At 42.7% G+C, this 19021-nt stretch overlaps 1 protein-coding gene across 1 annotated transcript in view; it reads right to left on the bottom strand.

The window, feature by feature from the left end:
- Positions 1 to 1183: 1183 nt before the first annotated feature.
- TMEM241 (transmembrane protein 241) overlaps positions 1184 to 19021 on the bottom strand; it is a 187628-nt gene continuing 169790 nt past the window's right edge. Inside the window, exons 12-14 of the mRNA XM_007935613.1 lie at positions 8763 to 8832; positions 4099 to 4192; positions 1184 to 1285 (exon numbers count right to left, since the gene is read on the bottom strand). Coding sequence (XP_007933804.1) covers positions 1184 to 1285; positions 4099 to 4192; positions 8763 to 8832 — 266 coding nt within the window. The remainder of the gene's footprint in view (positions 1286 to 4098; positions 4193 to 8762; positions 8833 to 19021) is intronic.

Below are 19021 nucleotides of genomic sequence, written 5' to 3'. Positions count from 1 at the left end.
GTAGTCTACATTTATGTTGGTGAAAAAAAGGTATTTGCAATGAACAGGTCATTGGTCTTGCAAAATTTATCATGAGATCACTGGTATTGTTTCTATTTTCCATCTACTTCTTTGTTTTCACCTTTCACATTCCAATCACTGGTAATTATCAATGCATCTTGATTGCGTATTTGATTAATTTCATACTGGAGAAGTTGCAAAAAAATATTTTATTCATCTTTGGTTTTAGGGGTTGGTGCATGAATTTGAATAATAGCAGAATTAACTGGTATCCTTTGTAGACATATGGATGTTATCCTATCATTGGCAGTGATGTACTCCAAGGCTGGATCTTGAAACATTCTTTTTAATGCTAAATATGATGCCATTTCTCTTCAATTTGTCATTGAGGTCATAACAGACTACATGACTATCTTATTCAAAATGGCCATACCAGTCCATTTCTGCTCACCAATGACTTGGATATCGATCTTTATGTGTTCCATTTCATCTTTGATGACTTCTAATTTTGCTAAATTGGTATTTTATACATTCCATGTTCTGAATATTAATGGATGTCTGCAGCTGTTTCTTCTTATTTTGAGTCATGTCAAATCAGCAAATGAAGACTCAAAAGCTTTACTCTATCCACAGGGTTAAGGTCAACTCTGCTTTGAGGAGTCAGCTCTTCCCTAACCATACTTTGAGTGTCCTCCAACCCGAGGGGCTCATCTTCTGGCACTTTATCAGACAATATTCCACTGTTATTCATAAAGCCTCAGTGGCTAATATATTTAGAAATAGTGGAATTTTTCAGGTCCTTCTTCCTAGTGTGTCTAAGTCTGTAAACTCCATTGAAACCTATCCAGCAGGGGTGACCATGCTGGTATCTGAAATACTGGTGGCACAGCATCATAGCAATACATAAGCCATCACAGTATGACAAACTGACAGATGAGTGGTGAAAATGCATAGTTATTGATGTCTTTTTTCAAGTTTTTATTTTTAATCCTGGCTTCCTAGAACTCTTCCTGTGTCTGCAGAGCTTGATGCTCTGGTAAAGACTGGTCCGAGTTTATACTCAAACACCTTGAGCCCATAAAGTTTCTACTTTCCGCTTCCAATTATGTGTATGTGCTAGAGAATACATTCGAACTTCAGACTGTTCTTGTCTGCCCTGACCTTCCCTTTCTGCCCAGCTCTTTCACATCTCCTTTGTGTGTGCACAAAGACTGTTGGCCGGTGATGTGTGGGTGGCTTGGGCACTCTCCATCTCTGCTGCCCACATATACAGGCTAAGATCAATCTGGGATACACAGAGAACTATCAAGCCCCTTATGATGCTTCACCTCCCAAAAAACCCCAAAACCAAACCCACTGCCACCAAGTCAATTCTAATTCACAGTGACTCTACAGGCAGGAATAGAACTGCCACATAGGATTTTCAAAACTGTTATTTCTTTACAGAAGTGGACTGCTTCATCTTTCTCCTGTGGTGGGCTTGAACCATCTACCTTTTGGTTAGAAGCCCAATGCTTTAACCACAGCATCATTCCCAGAACTATTAAATCCCAGGCTAGTCCACTTGACTATTGGTTGCTCCAAACAGACTATAAACTCAAGCTAGTGGAAGCTCTTGGACAGTGCTCCAAACAGAGTACACTTCCTCTGCATGTGGCAACAAGACTGCTGGTCTCCACCACCTGCCCTGCTTGGCTGAGCTCACATTGATAGAACTGGGGAGAAAGGAATGGGAGCAACCCTGGGCAAGAACAGCAAAGCTCAAACCCAAAGTTCCGTAGTTTTCATGCACAAATGCTTCTCAGCTTGTTCCATGCCTTTCGTCAGTTTTTAGAGAAGTGAAATGGCTATTTTTGACAGTTTTGTCCAGCTTTATAGTTTTTTTTTAATTAATTATTATTTTTAAGAGCTTGTTTTACATTCAACATCACGTGTACATTTAGTTTCATTCCCCATTTGCCATGTCCAATCCTAACCCAGTCTCTTCCCCTCCCTACCCTGCAACCCTCCCCCTGTGCTCCTCATAATTATGTACTCCTGTTTGTCCTGCATTTCCTCAGTTTGAATGCTGGTCCTCTGGTGTCCCATGGTCTATTGCTTTAAGGGATGTATTACCATTGAGTGTGTGGGTGTGGCATCCTGGGTTGAGTGGTCTGCATATATACATCTTGTTAACTACTGGGCTGAAAGCCTGCCTCTGGGGGTGAGTTTTATTCCAGGCACCAAATGTATTTCAGGGCCATAGTATGGGAGTCTCACCAGATTTCATCTGACCAGTAATTCTGGTCATTATTGAGTTTTTGGGTTTTGTTACACGTTTTCCCTCCCACTTTATCCAGGATCTCCAGATTTGATCCTTTCCTGTGTGGTTGGCATTTGTAGCCAGGCACCATCCACTTATTCTGGTCTCAAGGGCCATTGTGTCCTATGGCTGATTGCTTTTTGGGGAGAAGGTTTGTCAATCTCCTCACTCCATGAAGATGGAAGTTAGTATCTCAACCATTCTTTACATTCTGCTGGGACTGGAATGACTACTGCTATTGAAAAGCAGACTATTAGGATGAAAGTATCACCATAAAGTCTGATTTTCAAAGAAAAATGTTATTTTCTCAGGAAAAAAAAAATCAACCAAAAAGTATACAGATGGCTAAAGTCACAATTTCACAATTTCATTCAATTGATTAAGAAATCTTACTCATTGGGAGCAGAACCCAGGGTCCCACAATGTGACTCCCTAACAGAAATTTAGTAACCCAATAGAATGAGTTAAGTGAAAGCATTTAGGACTATGCACCCCACAGCTGCTTTCCCACTCTTGTTTCTTCTTAGTTTTCTCACCTCTCTATCTTCTACTTTAACCATAGTCACTCAGATACATAATGGGCATTTTTATAATAATCCCATTTTAAAGACTTCATTGAAGCCATTTTTCTCTTTTCCTATCTCTATCACCTGTGATAGGCTGAGTATTCTTGGGCAAGCCACTTGAGTTCTGGAGACTGTCAGAGCCCACAGGAAAGGAAATTAAGAACTGTTCCATGTATCTAGAAGCCAGAAGGGCCTTAGAATTTTAAGATGAGGGAATATAAGGCTCAGGGAAGGCAAGGTGTTTATGCAAGGTCACCTTCCAGAAGTGCAATAAAGACTGAATAGGTAATGCTGATTAAAATAGGTGGACCAAAACTCAAAAAACCAAATTCACTGCCATTATGTTGATTCCAACTCACAAAAGCCCCCTTTGGGATTCCAAGGCGGTAAATCTTTATGGAAATAGATTGTCCAGTCTTCCTTTCACAGAGTGGCTGGGTTTGAACCGCCAACCTTCTGGTTAGCAGTCAAATGCCTCAGGTACTATGCCAACAGAGCTCCTTTAAAATAGGAGGAAGGCCTCAGAAATTGTTGCCTGAATTACCATGAGACCAGAAACCAGAAGAATTAGATAGTGCCCGGCTACCACTGTCAACCACTCAGAGGGGGATTGGTTCAGGAGATCCTGGTTAGAGTGGGAGAACAAAGTGGAACAAAACTCACAATCATAAAAAGAAAAGACCAAGTTTGCTGGTCTGATGGAACCCAGTGAGACCCCTGAGACTATGGCCCCTAGTTACCCTTCAGGTCTGGAATTGAACTCTCTCCTGTGGCTTCCAGCCAAATAACAGAGAGGCATATGGGCTGAATATTTACATCAGGTAAATACACTAGTTGGAGTGATCAATCATGGGAGAACAGAAAGGCAGTATTTGTACAGGGAGACAGCTCAGGGGGTGGGATGGCATGGGAAGGAAGGACACAGGGAAGGGGTAACTATGGGGAGGAAGTGGGAAAAGAGCTGCTGCACTGTGGGGGAATTGCAGTCAATGTCATGACACAAAATGTGTATGAGCTGCTGTATGGAAAATGAATTTGTTCTGTAAACTTTCACCCAAATCACAATAAAAATTAAAAAAAAAAAAACGTTGCCTGAATTAGTGAAGGATCAGGCTCAGGGCCAGTGGCTGGAAATAATTTCAGGAAGATGGAACCACCCATTGAACAGGCTCTGAGAACCCCACACACAGAGGCTCTTGGAAAGATTTCCCCACCCCTCCCCTCTCTTACCTTAGCCAAAAAAATCCAGGCTGCACACTGCCCTGGGGCCATGGTGTTTTTTAGCTTCACTGTGCTGAACATGAGAAAGAATCCTAAAAATCCACTGGAAGGAGAAAATATTCTTTAGTTAGTGAGGTTTGTCTTCCTTTACCCAATAGCAAACTATTTTCTGCTACATTTTACCAGTCAATTTTTAATTATCACACAATTTCTCTCTCATCTGTTTTCCAGTGATCTCTGGATAAAAAAACAAAAGGAAAATTAAAATAATCTCTACTAAATAAATAAACACATTCCACTTTTCAAAGGAGCTATATTGAAAGGAAAGAGCCCTGGTGGCACAACAGTGAAACACTCAGCTACTAACTGACAGGCTGGCAGTTCAAACCCACCTAGCCACTTTGCAGGATAAAGACCAATCTGCTCCCATAAAGATTACAGCCAAGAAAACCCTCTAAGACTGTTCTACTCTGCCACATGGGGTCACTATGAATTGCAGTCAACTCAATGGCACCTAACAAAACAACATGGTGAGAGCACTGCACTGGAGGTGGGGAGAAGACATAGAAAGTTGAGAGGTCTCTGGCTAAATCATGAAAGAAAAAAAAATTGTGGAGGATACTACTTCATGCTCCTCCCAGATTGCTTCTGGAGATTGGTGCCTGCCAAAGTAGAGCTTCAATAACTCCAAGTTCTACTAGGAAGCTCAAATTGCCAGAAAAAGACTTCCAAAGGAAAACTCACCCTATGAGAAGAGGGGCCTGAACTGGCCCTTAAACTAATGGTACTCGTCTGAAAGGGAAAGTAGGTTTCAGAAATGAAAGGGACAACTCCCCTAACCAGGCAGACAGTATGCTTTGGGGATGCAAGCCTCAGCACATGTAGGTGAAGAAAAAGAGCCCGAGGCTGGGGCAGCATCTTGGGCTACTCACAGGTCTAGGCCAGCAAAGGCATTGGCACAGCAGTGGTCAGAGATGCAGAGGTGTGCGCTAGAACCATTTTCAGAAGTGTCATCGTGTGGTCAAGGCCAAAGCAAAGGGAGTGTCAAACAGAATTGTCATTCTTTCTGACATTTAGTGGCAGGACAACCAGGGAATAGAGTATGGTGGAGCAGCCTCAAGAGAAAGAGGCTGACTTCCTACAAGTATGTGCAAGTGGGGCTTGAGTGTGAATTTTATTTTAAATTGCAATGTGAAAAGCAAGAAACATGACTATAGTTGGAGCCCAAGCCAGAGAGGCAGGTCATATGAGTTATATTTCATTTGTGCCTACAGAGCCTCTAGCATCTCACCATTATCTGACCTTTATTATACTCACTGGCACCCTGGTGGCACAGTGGTTAAGTGTTCGGCTGTTAGCCAGCAGGTCAGTGGTTTGAACCCAGCCATCACTTCACAGGAGAAAGATAGTGGCAGTCTGCTTTTGCAGAGATTTACAGCTTTAGAAACCCTAGGGGCAGTTCTACTCTGTCCTATGGGGTTGCAATGATTCAGAATCGACTATACAACAAAGGGTTTGTTTTTTGTTGTTTGTTTGTTATAGTCATTGGTGCCAAAGCTTAGGGGCACGAGCCCAATGCTGAGCTTCTCTGTGATTCCTCACAGAGCCTATCTAACACAGTGCCTTCATCAAAGTAGGTATTAAAGAAACGTTTATCAGGTTGAAAAAGGCAGGTTGAATGAGATTAGACACACCTAAAGCCAACTTTCACAGACTTTCACCTCATTAGGTAAATTAGCGCACAGCCACATTCTTGGGGCAGAACTAGGGAAAGGTGTTAGGCATCCACTGTCCATATGCATGATGGGCCCTTGTGGCCTGCATAGTTTGTTCAGATTTGTATCTGCAGTTATGGGCGACTGGACAGCTACAGATTAAGACATCAAGTCATTCACACTGGCAGGCAGAGAGGGCTTTGTGGGTAAGCAGCAGGCTGCAAATCAAGCGACCTGGACTTAGCTGTGCTCACTGACCTGTAATCTTAATCACATCCCCCTTTTTTTCCTTGCCTCAGATTCTATGTTCTTAAATAGGTGTCAACATGGTGATCTTCATCCTACCTCATGGAAATCAGACCCTTTAAGAACAGAAAGATGGTCCAGCCCCCAAATTTGACTTTTTTAATGAGGAAATGGAGGCAGAGACATAATTAGAATGCAGGTTTCCAGGCTCTTCAAATAGCTCTATTTCCACCTCACCATGGGAACAGTGACCAGGTGGTCACTCATGCCTTTGCCTGTGAAGAGCTGTAGAGTAGAGAGATGACAAGGGGTGATATGGGGAGGGAAAAGCCACAGCAGCTGAGAGTGTCTATGAGTCCTCCTGGCACTTGATTTGAATGTGTGTGAATGACTTTTAAATTGTGCATGGATACTTTACCTTTCTCCTTCTACTTCCTGCTCTCCTACCCCTTGCTGTATAGAAAGGTCATCAAAGCAGAGGGAGGATCCCAGAAGTGAAGGAGCCCAGGGTTCCTTGTTAATGGGTCTGCAGGTCACAGCCACCATTGTTCCCTCAGATTCCATGACCCCTTCTTAGTTCACCCAGGACCTCTCAAAGGTGACAACTCTCATTCTGAGACATGGTCATGGAGGAGCCATGAAATGACCTGGGGAAAAACCTACGTACTCTTAAAGAGATTATAGCTTTGTACTGAAGCCAGGGGGTATAATATAACAGAAATAAATTATTCTAATTTTCATGATGCAGATTTAAAGGAGCAGAAATAGACCCAGGTGTCCCCACAAAGCCAACACCAATGACCCATAAACCGGGTTGCTCTGTACCAAATAACAACATATTGTTAACCTCCTCTCTCTACTCTGTCTGCCCTGCAGCCAAATGAACCAGACTCCCAGTGTGGGGCTAAGACTTACTTTACCTGAAGCAGTTTAGCTTTTGTCCCTGGCCTCTGCAAAATAACTCACAGAGCCACTGGGCTACACTGGCCTCACCTGAGAGTTTATATTAATGAGCAGGAGCCAGTGTGGGGACCTACTTGGTAACCAATAATGAGAGTGTGAGCTGGTTGATAAAAGCCCAAAACACTAAGGCTCAGAGAAGCTTCCTCAGGGAGAGCTTCCTAAAAGGAGAGCCCCCTGGGGAGGCACGTGCCCCCCCCCACTTTGGGGACCTCCCCAAACCTTGTCTGAGTACCTCTTTATATTGCTACTGAGCTACTTCTGAGTTGTATCCTGTTATTCCAGCTTATTCAAGCCCCGAGTTATTCATGAGTTGGATCCTTTACCCTAATAAACCACACAACCATAAGTATAAAGTTGCAGTGAATTACCAACCTCAGCAAAGACAAAGAATGCTATGAAGAAGGGAGCAGCTGGTGTACTGACTATGGAGAAGTTGAAAAGAGGAACTGTATTGACCTCTGCCTCGAAGGAACCAGCTTTGTGTTGATTCTTATTCATGAAATTACTCATTCACTCAGAAACCTAAGTCAATACGGACCATGCAGGGCTGAGACTACACTGCAATCCCAGCCCCCAGTCCAGTGAATGTACCTAAGCTAAATGACAGGAACTGGCAAGATGAATTCTGTCAGCATCCTCTTGAGAGTTTTCTGAGGGTGACCAATAAATCATTTTGAGGCTCAAATGTAGAAACAAAACTATAATCTTGATTTTTTTTTCTGTCCCAAGACACCTGAGGAATGTGACGTACTCTCATCAAAACAGTATCTGACCACATATCAGCAATTTAGCGTTCTGTAAAGAATCACTGTTTCACAAGGTGCCCTTTTATATGTGTGAGAGCAGCTAGTTTGATTTTCATTCAGCAATTGCTCATTATGTGTTAACATGTACCTGAGCAGGTAATGGTCCTCATTTAGATGGCCAGGCACAATGGTTAGGGCCTTACGTATCTTATTTAATATATACAATACCCTGCCTTGGTATTGTTTTTCCATTTTACAGATGAGAAAAATAAGGCTCAGGAGAACCTGAAGAACCTGTCCAAGGGCCACATCATCAGCAAGCAGCAGTGCTAGGATTTAACCCAGGTCCAGTCTCTCCATCATGTCAGAACACATGCTTTTGAGATGGTTCCCAAAAGCCTTTCCACTCCTCAGCATAATAAAGTCAAACTAAGTGGGGATCACTGAAGGAAAAGGGGGCAGGGTGTATATCTAAATATATCCTTCTAATGGGCCTAAATCACTGAGTGCTTTCCCAGGCCAAATATTCACCATCACTGTGTGGTCTAGACATCTTCTAATCACTGGTTTCCAACCTGTTTCCCAGAGTCTTAGGGCTCAGAGAAGGTTTTGCAGAGGCTGCCTTCAGGAGCAAGAGGAAGGTCAAGTTAGAAGCAGAAAGGGTAGAATTCTGGATCTAAATATTGGTGCTCTGTGTAAGATTTACTTATGGAGACAAAAAGTGGGAGGATTTGAACTCTTCAGCCAAGTCTGCAACCACTACCCTGGCCGAGGGACCTCTGCAGGATGGGGTTCCTCACAGGATCCAGCACAGCACTGACACCTGAGAGCACTCAGTAACAATGTGCTGACCGATGAGGGAGCTGCTCACACCTACCACCACTCACTTCCACAACACATCCAAATACCCACAACGACACGAATGTACTGAGACTGAAACACAGCTGAAAGTACAGAAAACATACAGAGTAATAGAGCAATGGGTTCTGTAGTTAAAGATTACCTGGCACAGCAGCTGCTGTGGAATCTGTAGAAATACAGGAAGGGAAACTCCAGGACGCCGAAGAGATCACCTGAAGGGCAGAGCATGAGAGAGACAATAGCCACACAGTCCCATGTAGCTGCCACATACCTGTCTGTCCCCCATGGCTCTCAGAAATGGAAAAGGAGACTTTAGCCAAGTAGTTCTCTGAGCGTTGAGATCCAGCTCTGGTGGCATAGTGCCTAAGGCATTTGCCTGCTAACCAGAAGACTGGCAGCTCAAACCCACTAGCTACCCCTCAAAAGAAAGACTGGGCAATCTAGTTCTGTAGAAATACCACCTCAGAAACCCAAGGAGGGGTCACTATGGGTTGGAGCCAACTTGGAAGCAGTGAGTTTAGTTTTTTGGTTTGAGTATGTCCAGGGTTTCTCCCGTTAATGACACTGTCTTACAGTGATTATAGTAAGATAGTAATAATGAACATTTAGTCATTTAGTGACTACTACAACAAACGGGTAAGTGCTCAACTACTAACCAAAAGACTGACAGTATGAGACCACCCAGAGGCACCTTGGAAGAAAGTCCTGGCAATCTACTTTCAAAAGGACACAGCCATCAAAAACTCTATGGAACAGTTCATACATATGGGGTCACCGTGAGTAAGAAATGGCTTGATAGAACTGGTTTGGTTTGGTTTTTAATGAGAGCCTGCCCTGTGCCAAGCCCTGTGCTAAAAGTGTTATATATATTATCTCTTTCAGTCCTCATAACAATTATGTGAAGTTTTATAATCCTCATTGTTTACCATTGCTCAGAGAAGTTAAGATACCTAAGATGGTATCCTTGCCCATTGCTGGTGGGAATGCAAAACAGCAAGCCATTGTGGAAAACAGTGTGGCAGTTCCTCAAAAAACTAAAAATATCATTACCATATGAACCAGTAATTCTACTCCTAGGTATATACCCAAAAGACTTGAAAGCAGAGACTCAGAGACTGTCCGCCAATATTCACCACAGCAATATTCATGATAGCCAAAAGGTAGAAACAACCTAAATGCCCATCAACCCAACTCATTGCCATCGAGCTGATTCCAACTCATGATGACCCTATAGGACTGAGTAGAACTGCCCCATAGGGTTTCCAAGACTGTAAATCTTTACAGAAACAGATTCCCTCATCTTTCTCTCACAGAACAGCTGATGGGTTTGAACCACCAATCTTCTGGTTAGCAGAGGAATGCCTTAACTACTGTATCACCAGAGCTCCCGGGGAGGGAGTAAGAGGGGTGTTGATAGTGATAAAAATGTCATGTTGATTGAAGGTAGGGTTCCACAGCCAACTATTGTAATGGTTGTCAGTTAATTGTATACCTGTAAAAAGGTAAATTGGCAAAAGTTGTGTGACAGATATATTTACAACACTGACCCAAAAAGCAGCAGATGCCAAGGCTGATTATGTACAAACAACGATTTCAGTGGATTTAGTTCCTTGGTTTGGAGGTTTAGGGTCATGATTTCATGGGATATCCCAGTACTTCTGTTCTAACTCCTAGTGCCTGGAGTCTTAAAAGCTTGTAAGCAGCTATACAAGGCACAACAATTGGTCTCTATTCACCTGGAACAACAGAAAAAGATGGAGAGTCAGGAATAGGAGGAGAATGTGGAATGTGTGGCTAACTGCCTCCATGAACAACTGCCCCCTTTGCCATGAGACCAAAAGAACTAGAGGGTGTCCACCTACCATTACTGAATATTTTTATGAAAGATCCCACAAAAGAACACTGATCAAAAGGGGGAATATATAAAACAGAATTTCAAATTCTCATGTACTCTAGACTTCTTGGAGCCATGAAAGTTGGATGAACCCAGAATCTAGTGCCCTGAGATAATCTTTAAACTTTGAACCAGAAATATTTCCTGAAGTCTTCTTAAAACCAAATAATAGTTTAACTTAATGTCATGAGCTGAATTGTGTCTCCCCCAAATCTTTGTCAACTTAGCTGGGCCATGATTCTCAGTGGCTTAGAAGTTCAGATATGTAATGATACCCCATGATGTGATTTGATATGATAAACTGATCAGTGTAAAAGGATTACAATTAAGGGTGGGTTGTAACACCCTTAGCTCCATCACAGCCCTGATCCAATGTAAGGGGACCTTCCCCGGGGTATAGCCTGCAATACCTTTTATCTTAACAAGAAATAAAAGGAGAGAGAAGGAAGCAGAGAAGGGGGACCTACTACCACTAAGAAAGAGGAGCCAGGAGTGGAACATGTCCTTTGACCCAGGGTGCCTGTGCTGGGATCCTCCTAGGAACAAGAGACACAGATACACACTTCTAGAGCTGGCATCTGAACTTGGTCTTCTAGCCTCCTAAACTGTTAAGAGAATAAATTTCTGCTTGGTAAAGCCAACCACTTGTGGTATTTCTGTTACAGCAGCACTAGAGAAATAAGACACTTAACTAGTAAAGAGTGTCTGCTTTGAGCACTGTACTCTTTTAAGATCTCTCTGTATGGGATCAAACTGACAACAGCAACCCGAAAGATCAGATACGAACTTTAGAGGGTAGTGACTTTATGCTAATGGGGTAGGACAATTCAGAAAAAGAGGGTGAGAATGGTTACACAACTTGAAGAATATAATCAACGTCACTGAATTTGTACATGTAGAAATTGTTTAGTTGGTATATGTTTTGCTGTGTATATTCTCAACAACAAAACATAAATAAAATTATACTTAAAAAAAAAAGAGAGAGAAAAAAATCTAAGATTGTACAGCCCTTGAGCTGTGGGGCCAGAATGTGATCCCCAGACAAGCCAGATCCTGTATTTCCTCTCCACCAGGCAGCCTTCCCTGCAAAGGGAGCATGGAGGAAAAAGATTCTTTTTAAAGATTCTCCTTCTTTTTCTGCCTTGGGTCTAAAAAAAGATCATGAATACATTCCTCTGACATCTTTTTTCATTTTTGTGTTTAATTACTGCACAAAAGGCACAGGGACCAGACCAACCATGCATGCTCATTTTATTTTAAGGTCCAAAGGGTACATTTATTTCTAGTGAAGTAAGTTCACTCTTTTAGTTCCACTTGGTGCAAGAGGAAATAATCACACATATTGGCTGCTTCTCCCTTTGGAATTTGAACTTGGTCACAAACAAGAAATCAAGAGATTAAAAAAGCAGAAAGCCTTCCAAAAATGTCCAGAGAAAAGGAATTAAGCATTTCCACAGCAGATAACCTAAGCTTTCAAATCCTCCTAAATCTGGAATTTTTGAGATTCTAGAGGAACCTGGCCTTCCAGACCCCAGTCTTCGGTCTGTCTCTCAGTTCTGGATGGTCTGGGGACAAGGGCTGATTTCCTACTGACAGAATATTAGGTGTGCAGTGGGCCGTGCAGGCAGTATTTCCTCCATCACTACACTTACTAATCGAGATTTTCAGAACAAAGACACAATCAGTTTCTATGCTTATTCAGAGACTTTCTAAATGACTTCAAATGATTCAAACATCTGTTGGGATGGAAAGTTCTGAATGCATTTTCTCTGGATGGTTGTGCTTTTTTATCGTGATTGTTGTTATTTTGTTTTGTTTCATTTGTGCATATGTGTGTGTGTTTAACTAAACGAAGTTTTGTTTGGGATCTGATTTTTGAGTAGCCAAACTACAAGCTTAAGAGTTCTCGTTCTCTCTCAGTCATGATTCCACTAAATATGTCTCCCTCCTAATCAAGACCTAGGTTGGGTGAGGGACTTCAAAAACTAAAACACCAGGTTCAGACCTCCAGCACATGAAGGATGTGGTTTATTCTGAAGTTCCTTCCCCTACAGAAGTGAAAGCTGAGGTAATTGTTGGCACCACAGTCCTAGAGAGTGGCCAGAGCCCTCTGTTTGGCACATTGAAGAGGACATCATGGAGAATTTGCTCTGTGTCTCTGTGACAGTCCTGACTTTTGCTCTTAGCCCTTTCCTAATTTCCCTTTCAGTGTGGGAGAAACTGCAGTGCAGTTACTGTGATAAGGAGGACCGCTGAGAGGGAGATAAATTAAATCCAGAACTTCTAACCCTTGGGTTCTGCCTCCTCTCAGCACCCAGTCTTTCATCAGAAATGCTCCTCTAAGTGGCAAGGTTGTGGTCACTGCTTGGTCACAGCCAGCTACCCAGAGCAACCGAGTAGTTGAACCTGCGGGCTTGGGACCATAGTCGCAGGGGACATCAAGCTCAATTGGTATAACATACTATACAAAACTTTGTTCCACCTCCTACTTTGGCGAGTAGTGACTGGGATCTTAAAAGCTAGCAAGCTGCCATCTAGATGCAACGATGGGTCTCTCCTCATCAAGAAGAAAACCAAAATTAATGGAAACAATCAGTCCTAGCGACTGGTACACCATCCAATCTGCAACCTATACAACTATGAGACCAGAAGAACTAGATGGTGCCCGGCTACCACTGTCATCCACTTGGAAGAGATGTAGGAGATCCTGGATAGAGTGGGAGAACAATGTGGAACAAAACTCAAAATCATTTGGAGGCAAAAAAAAAAAAGAAGGTGGGGACCAGGTTTGCTGGTCCAATAGAGCCTGGTGGAACCACTGAGACTATGGCCCCTAGCTGCCCTTCAGGTCTGGAATTGAACCCACACCTGTGGTTTCCAGCCAAACAAAGTACAGGCATGTGAGTTAAACATTTACCTCAAGTAGACACATGCCCTGGAGAGAACAATCATGGGAGAAGGAAGGGCTGCTTATGCACAGGGAGACAGCTCAGGGGGCAGGAGAGTATGGAGGGATGGACACTGGGAAGAGGTAACTATGGGAAGGAAGTGGGAGGGGAGCTGTTGCATTGTGGTAAACTGTGGTCAATAACATGCAACAAAGTATATGTGAACTGCTGTATGGAAAGCGAATTTGCTCTGTAAATCTTCACCCAAATCACAATAAATAATAAAAAAAAAAAAGGAAGAAATGCTCCTAAGTAGTGAAATGCCTCATGGGTGTGGCAAGTCCTTTTATACCCAGCCCAAGCTTTGGAGGAGTCTGAAGAGACAAAAAGTGGTCACTGGTAGACCATAAGAAAAAAAGAAACTCTTGTCTTAGATAACCAGTTAGAGTAAATAATCCCACCCAAGTCCATAAATTATTGACAGAGAGAAAGGAAGAGAGGAGGAGGAGAGAGAGAGATAATAGCTCACTCTTATTTTTGGGTCCTTCCTAAAACCTCAACATATTTCTCACAGTTGACTTAGTTGGATTCATGTCTGTCTCTCCTCCTAGAACTATAAAGTCCTTAAGAGCAGAGACACTGTGTTAGAAGGGGTTCTCTAGAGAAACAAAACCAGTAAAGCTTATATATATATGTATATAAAGAGAAATTTATCTTAGGAAAATGGCTCACACACTTATGGAAGCTGGCAAGTCCAAAGTTCCTGGATCAAACGTCAAGCTGGAGGCTTTTCCCCATCAAGCTGGGGGCTTTTCCTGACTCTTGCAGCCATAGGGGCTGAGGAACTCAAGGCTGTCAAGCAGTACACTGGCTGTTGACTCCAACGAATGATGAATCCAAGATCTTCAGGCTGAATGATGGATTGTTCACTCACGGACAGTTGTAGGCAGCACAACAGAATCCCGATCCACAGAAGAATGTCTCTTTTCCCAGGATGTCCATAGATATATTGGAAGCAGGCCACACCCCTAGAGAAACTCCCTTTCAACAGATTGGCTGCTCAAAACATAATCATCTGATCCCATCCCATCATGGGAATAACCACATCACAACAGCTTAAACCACACAGAATTGTGGTCCAGCCAAGTTGACACGCAGCTCCAACTATCACAGACACTGTGGTAGTTATGTTTGTGTGTCAACTTGGCTGGGCCTGGTTGAGTGGCTGGGCAGCTGGTGGTAGTTATTCTCCATAATGAGACTGGCAATCAACTCCATGGTAGGATCTACCACAAGCACTTTGGGATGTGGTCTGCTTCCTATATATAAGGAGAAGCTTTGAGAATGGTCTCTTGCTTATGGCACGCTTGGACCCTGCATGTAGCTGTGTCATTGCTCAGCAGTCTGCTATGCTCTGCCAACCTTGGGACTTACAATGGACTTAAGTTAATGGCCTGCCATGTGGTTTGGTAACATTGGAACTATGCTTTTTTACTTATCAACCTTGGGAATTCTCAGCCTCAGCAGCCAGCAGCTGTCTGAGTGAAGAAACGCCTCTAGCTCCAGTGGGCCGGGAGCAGGAGGTGGAGCTGGAGCCCAAGGTTGAGGGGCTTTCATCCAGCTCCTAGAGCCTGGCACTTTGAACTTGGACTTAAATCTTCTAAATTGTAAGAATAAACTCCTGTTTGTTAAGGCCATCCCATTTGTGGTATATTTCTTGTCAGAGCAGCTCTAGGTAACCAGAACAGACACTATCTTATTCATCATTTATATGCACTGTACCCAGCACCATGACACAAAACAAGCACTCTGAAGTGAGAGTATGTGAAAGACCTCAACACTTCTCCTTTTCCCTAAAGAGTGTATTCTAAAGGGTTTCCAGTTGGCTATATTACTCCCCAGTTTCAACTTAACCTTCAACCTTTCTAATCTTTCACTAAAGTAGAGCTCTTAAACAGAAACAGTCAATCAACCTCTACACAGTAAAGGCCTCTAGGGTATCAATTTCCCTGGAGATGGTGCAGTGCGTGGCTGGCTGGCCCCAACACAAAACTAAATCCAGAAGTCTTAAAAGTTTGTAAAGATATTCAAAAGACAGTACTCCCATAGTATTGTGAAGACCTGTACTATTTAAGAACAAATAAGTGGTTAAAAGATGTGTTTTGTGACATCAAAACAGCTCATAAATAAAGTTGAGCCTTCATTCTTGTTTTCCATAGTTAAAATTCTGCTGACTCTCTGAGTGAAAGAGGGAGTCCCATTTCTCTTAAGATTACAGACTATGAAATTGCCATAGTGAAAACTGTGGCACAATCTTAGCACGCTTAAAACTAATATTTGAAAATCAAGAATATTTCCTCTTACTATATTTTATCCCTCACAACTGGCAGAAAAATGGAAGGGTCAGTTCCAAGCGGTAATGAGTGCTGCCTGCTTTATCCACACACCAGCAACAGATACACCAGGTAACAAGGTCATTTCTGGGTCAGATTCCTGTGGGTCTCCCTGATCCTCCAGTTCCTCAAATTCTTTCTCTTGAATACCACTGCTGAATACAAATACTAAATGCAAATACAAACACTAAATGAAAACTTTGAAATAAGTTTAATTTCTCTTCTCCACTCTTGCTGAAAAGAGTGGAGGGGGAAGGATGTTACTTTTTTTAAGTAAGGTTCTAAGATGCCTTGAGCCCCTGCCTGAATCATGAGGTTGAAAAACTAAAAAGGCAGGAAAATTTCACCTACCAAAAAGCAAATTCAGTGTTTGAAGGGGGAAAAGTGGGAAGACCCATGCCTAAAATATGGAGAACTATCTACCTGATACCCTATCACCATTGCCCACCACACCACAAATGTTATGACCCAAAGCTACATTATCTGCATCTACAAAGGGAAGCTAATCTTTCTAATGACTCATGGATGAGTAAGAAAGGCAGCTTGGTAAAAAGCTATGGAGACCATTATACACCACTAGAACAGCTACTGTAAGACTGATACCACCAAATGCTGGTGAGGATGTGGAGCAACTGTAACTCTCTACAACATGGATGAACCTTGAAAACATGATGATGACTGAAGTAAGTCAGACACAAAAGAACAAATATTGAACTGGGCCCTTATCTTTATCATGAATCTTGAATATGGTTGATAAAATGGGCATATCTGTGTAAACACAACCCAGACAAGAAACAGAGTATGACATGCACTATGAAGGACCAGTGCCCTCTCAGTGACAGCCAACATTCCTCTATCAAGGTGACTCTTTCATGACTTCCAGCACTTCCAAAACTCCCAAAACAAGGGAGTTTTACCTGTTTATGAACTTCATATAAATAGAACTTTTTTGTGTGTCTGGCATTTTGTACTTGGTGTGTGCTTGTGAGATTCATCCCTATTGTATTTAACAGTACCTTGTTCATTTTTCATGAATATACTACAATTTGTTTATTCATTACCAAAAAAAAAAAAAAACCACCCTAGGCCTAAGACTCTATCTGCATTAGTTATCCACTCTGAAAAAATAAAGTCTTTATTACACCTAAGTGTTTCTGAAGCAATGGGCTGTTGCTCACAGCTGGGAAGGTTGTGTCCTACAGAACTGCATGTGGCAGTCCTGAGAGTTTATGAAAACTAAAGCTGATACAAACATGGACAGTCTCTCCTAGTTAGATTTCACAAGCAGCTTTACTATTCTACCCAAAATTAGTTTGCTACTCAACAGTTCTCACACAATCAAGCAGTCAAGGACAAACTCTGCCTGCCAAGAGTTTAAGTCAACGGTATACCAACAGATAGTAAAAGGAAAAAAGACACACATATCTTAAAGATATCCACACAATCTTTAAAAGTTCTAAGAAAGCAACAAAAAAATGCGATCATGATGAACACACAGGGAACATCTTTTTTAAAAAGACACTTTTACTTTATTTAATGAAGGAAGCTTGGTGGTTCAACAAGCTCGGCTGCTAACCAAAAGGTCGGCAGTTCGAACCCACCATGTGCCTCTGCAGGAGAAAGATCTGGTGGTTTGCTTCCCTAAAGATCATAGCCAAGAAAACCCAATGGGGCAGGGTAATATTAAGGTTGTTCTACTTGGTCCGATAGGGTTTCTATGAGTTGGAATCTACTTGACAGCACATAACGACAACACATTAATACACATAGAAATAGGTATGGTTTTACAGTGTCTCCTTGGGATGCTCATGGGTTGGAAACAGAACTTGGTATAGCAGAGATGGAAGAATCCAGCTTCTTCTGGAAGGCTGCCACCAGTTTGTAAATAACCCCACACCTACTTTCCCCAAGGCCTGTGTAGAAGCCCTGCTATGAGAGCCACTTTGAATCTGCGGGACTCCTATATCCTACTGCTTTGTCATCTCTTTGTTGGAGAGCCTCAGCTGTGTACAAAAAGAAAGGCCAAGGCTGCCTCTGCTGCTGACACCTGGGTCTTAGCTAGACTCATCAGCCACAGCAAAATCCTTCCCAGAAAACCAAGTTTCTATACTTGGCCTCTTCACAGATCACTGGTACATGCCAAAGTTTCAGACAGGAGGCCTCTAGGAAGTATGTCAAGTCTCTCTGCTTGAATTCCATCGGTCTACAGTTCCCTGAGCTGCCCACCACACTCCTATCCTCATTCACTCACTATGCAATGGAATAAAGCCTGCAGGAGAAGGAATAGAGGTGAGCATCTCATGGCTACGTTTTCCAAACTGAAAATATAATTTGAAGGAAATCAATCCTATAAATATCCTTCTCTTGAATAAATGAGCTTCAAAGAGTCTCTCAAATCACAGAGACTTCTTTTATTCTTTTTGAGGTGCTCTGATAGTATAAATGGAGCTCTGATGGTGCAGTGCTTAAGCAGCTGACTAGGAACCAGAGGGTTGGCAGTTCAAACCTACCAGCTGCTTGGGGGAGGGAAGATGGGTCAATCTACTTCCATAGACCCAAAAAAACCAAACACACTGCTGTCGAGTTGGCTCTGACTCATAGCAACCCCTCCTTGGGTTTCCAAGGCGGTATCACTATGTAAGTAGATTGCCCAACCTTCCTTCCTTCCGCGGAGTGGCTGGTGGGTTTGAACCACCAGCCTTCTGGTTAGCAGTCAAATGCCTTAGGCACTATGCCACCAGAGCTCCCATCCTACTGGTAGTATAATGGTTAGATCATTCACCTGTTAACCAAAAGCCTGACAGTTCAAACCTCTGAGCTGCTCTATGAGAGAAAGATGAGGGGTCTGCTTCTGTAAAGATTTACAGCCTTAGAAACCCTAGGGGGCAGTTCTACTCTGTCCTAAAGGGTAACTATGAATCTGAATCAGAATCAACTCCATGGCAATAGGTTTGGTTGTTTTGGGGTTTGTTTTTGTTGTTGTTAGGTGCCGTCGAGTAGTTTCCGACTCATAGTGACCCCATGCACAGCAGAACAAAACACTGCCCTATCCTGCGCCAGCTCCATGATCTGTGCTATACTTGAGCCCATCATCGCAGCCACCGTGTCAATCCATCTTGTTGAAGGCCTCCCCCTCTTTCATCGACCCTCCACCCTACCAAGCATGACATGCTTCTCCAGGGAATGGTCCCTTCTGACAACATGACCAAAATAGGTGAGACGAAGT

This window comes from Orycteropus afer, unplaced genomic scaffold (assembly GCF_000298275.1).
Source record: "Orycteropus afer afer isolate SDZICR_OR568_19922 unplaced genomic scaffold, OryAfe1.0 scaffold00030, whole genome shotgun sequence".
NCBI lineage: Eukaryota > Metazoa > Chordata > Mammalia > Tubulidentata > Orycteropodidae > Orycteropus > Orycteropus afer.
Note: the sequence above shows the minus strand (reverse complement) of the source record. Positions and strands in the feature narration are given on the sequence as shown.